The 287-nt window shown below is 77.0% G+C and overlaps 1 protein-coding gene across 1 annotated transcript in view; it reads left to right on the top strand.

The window, feature by feature from the left end:
* LOC107113529 (2-acylglycerol O-acyltransferase 2-B-like) overlaps positions 1-287 on the top strand; it is a 3,620-nt gene that overhangs the window by 1,221 nt on the left and 2,112 nt on the right. Inside the window, exon 2 of the mRNA XM_015414862.1 lies at positions 28-219. Coding sequence (XP_015270348.1) covers positions 28-219 — 192 coding nt within the window. The remainder of the gene's footprint in view (positions 1-27; positions 220-287) is intronic.

The raw sequence follows: 287 nt of genomic DNA, 5'->3' as shown, positions 1-287 counted from the left end.
CCCCGGTTCCTTCTCGCCCTCCTCCAGCCCAGTGCTGCCTGGGCCTCTTCCTGCTGCTGCTGCTGGGCGAGGGCTGGGCGCTGGCCGCCCTCTACGCCGCCTGGCTCTACCTGGACTGGGACACGCCGGCCCGCGGGGGGCGCCGCTCGGCCTGGGTGCGCGGCTGGGCCGTCTGGCGCCACTTCCGCGACTACTTCCCCATCACGGTGAGCAGAGTCCGTCCCGCGGAGGGGGGGGGGTTGCCCGGGAGGCGGCGGCGAGTGTGGGGGGGAGGCCGGGGGGCCCCC

Source organism: Gekko japonicus, unplaced genomic scaffold (genome assembly GCF_001447785.1).
Source record: "Gekko japonicus isolate JY-2015 unplaced genomic scaffold, Gekko_japonicus_V1.1 scaffold2374, whole genome shotgun sequence".
Taxonomy (NCBI): Eukaryota; Metazoa; Chordata; class Lepidosauria; order Squamata; family Gekkonidae; genus Gekko; species Gekko japonicus.
The sequence above is the reverse complement of the archived record's forward strand: the minus strand, read 5'-3'. Positions and strand labels throughout refer to the sequence as shown.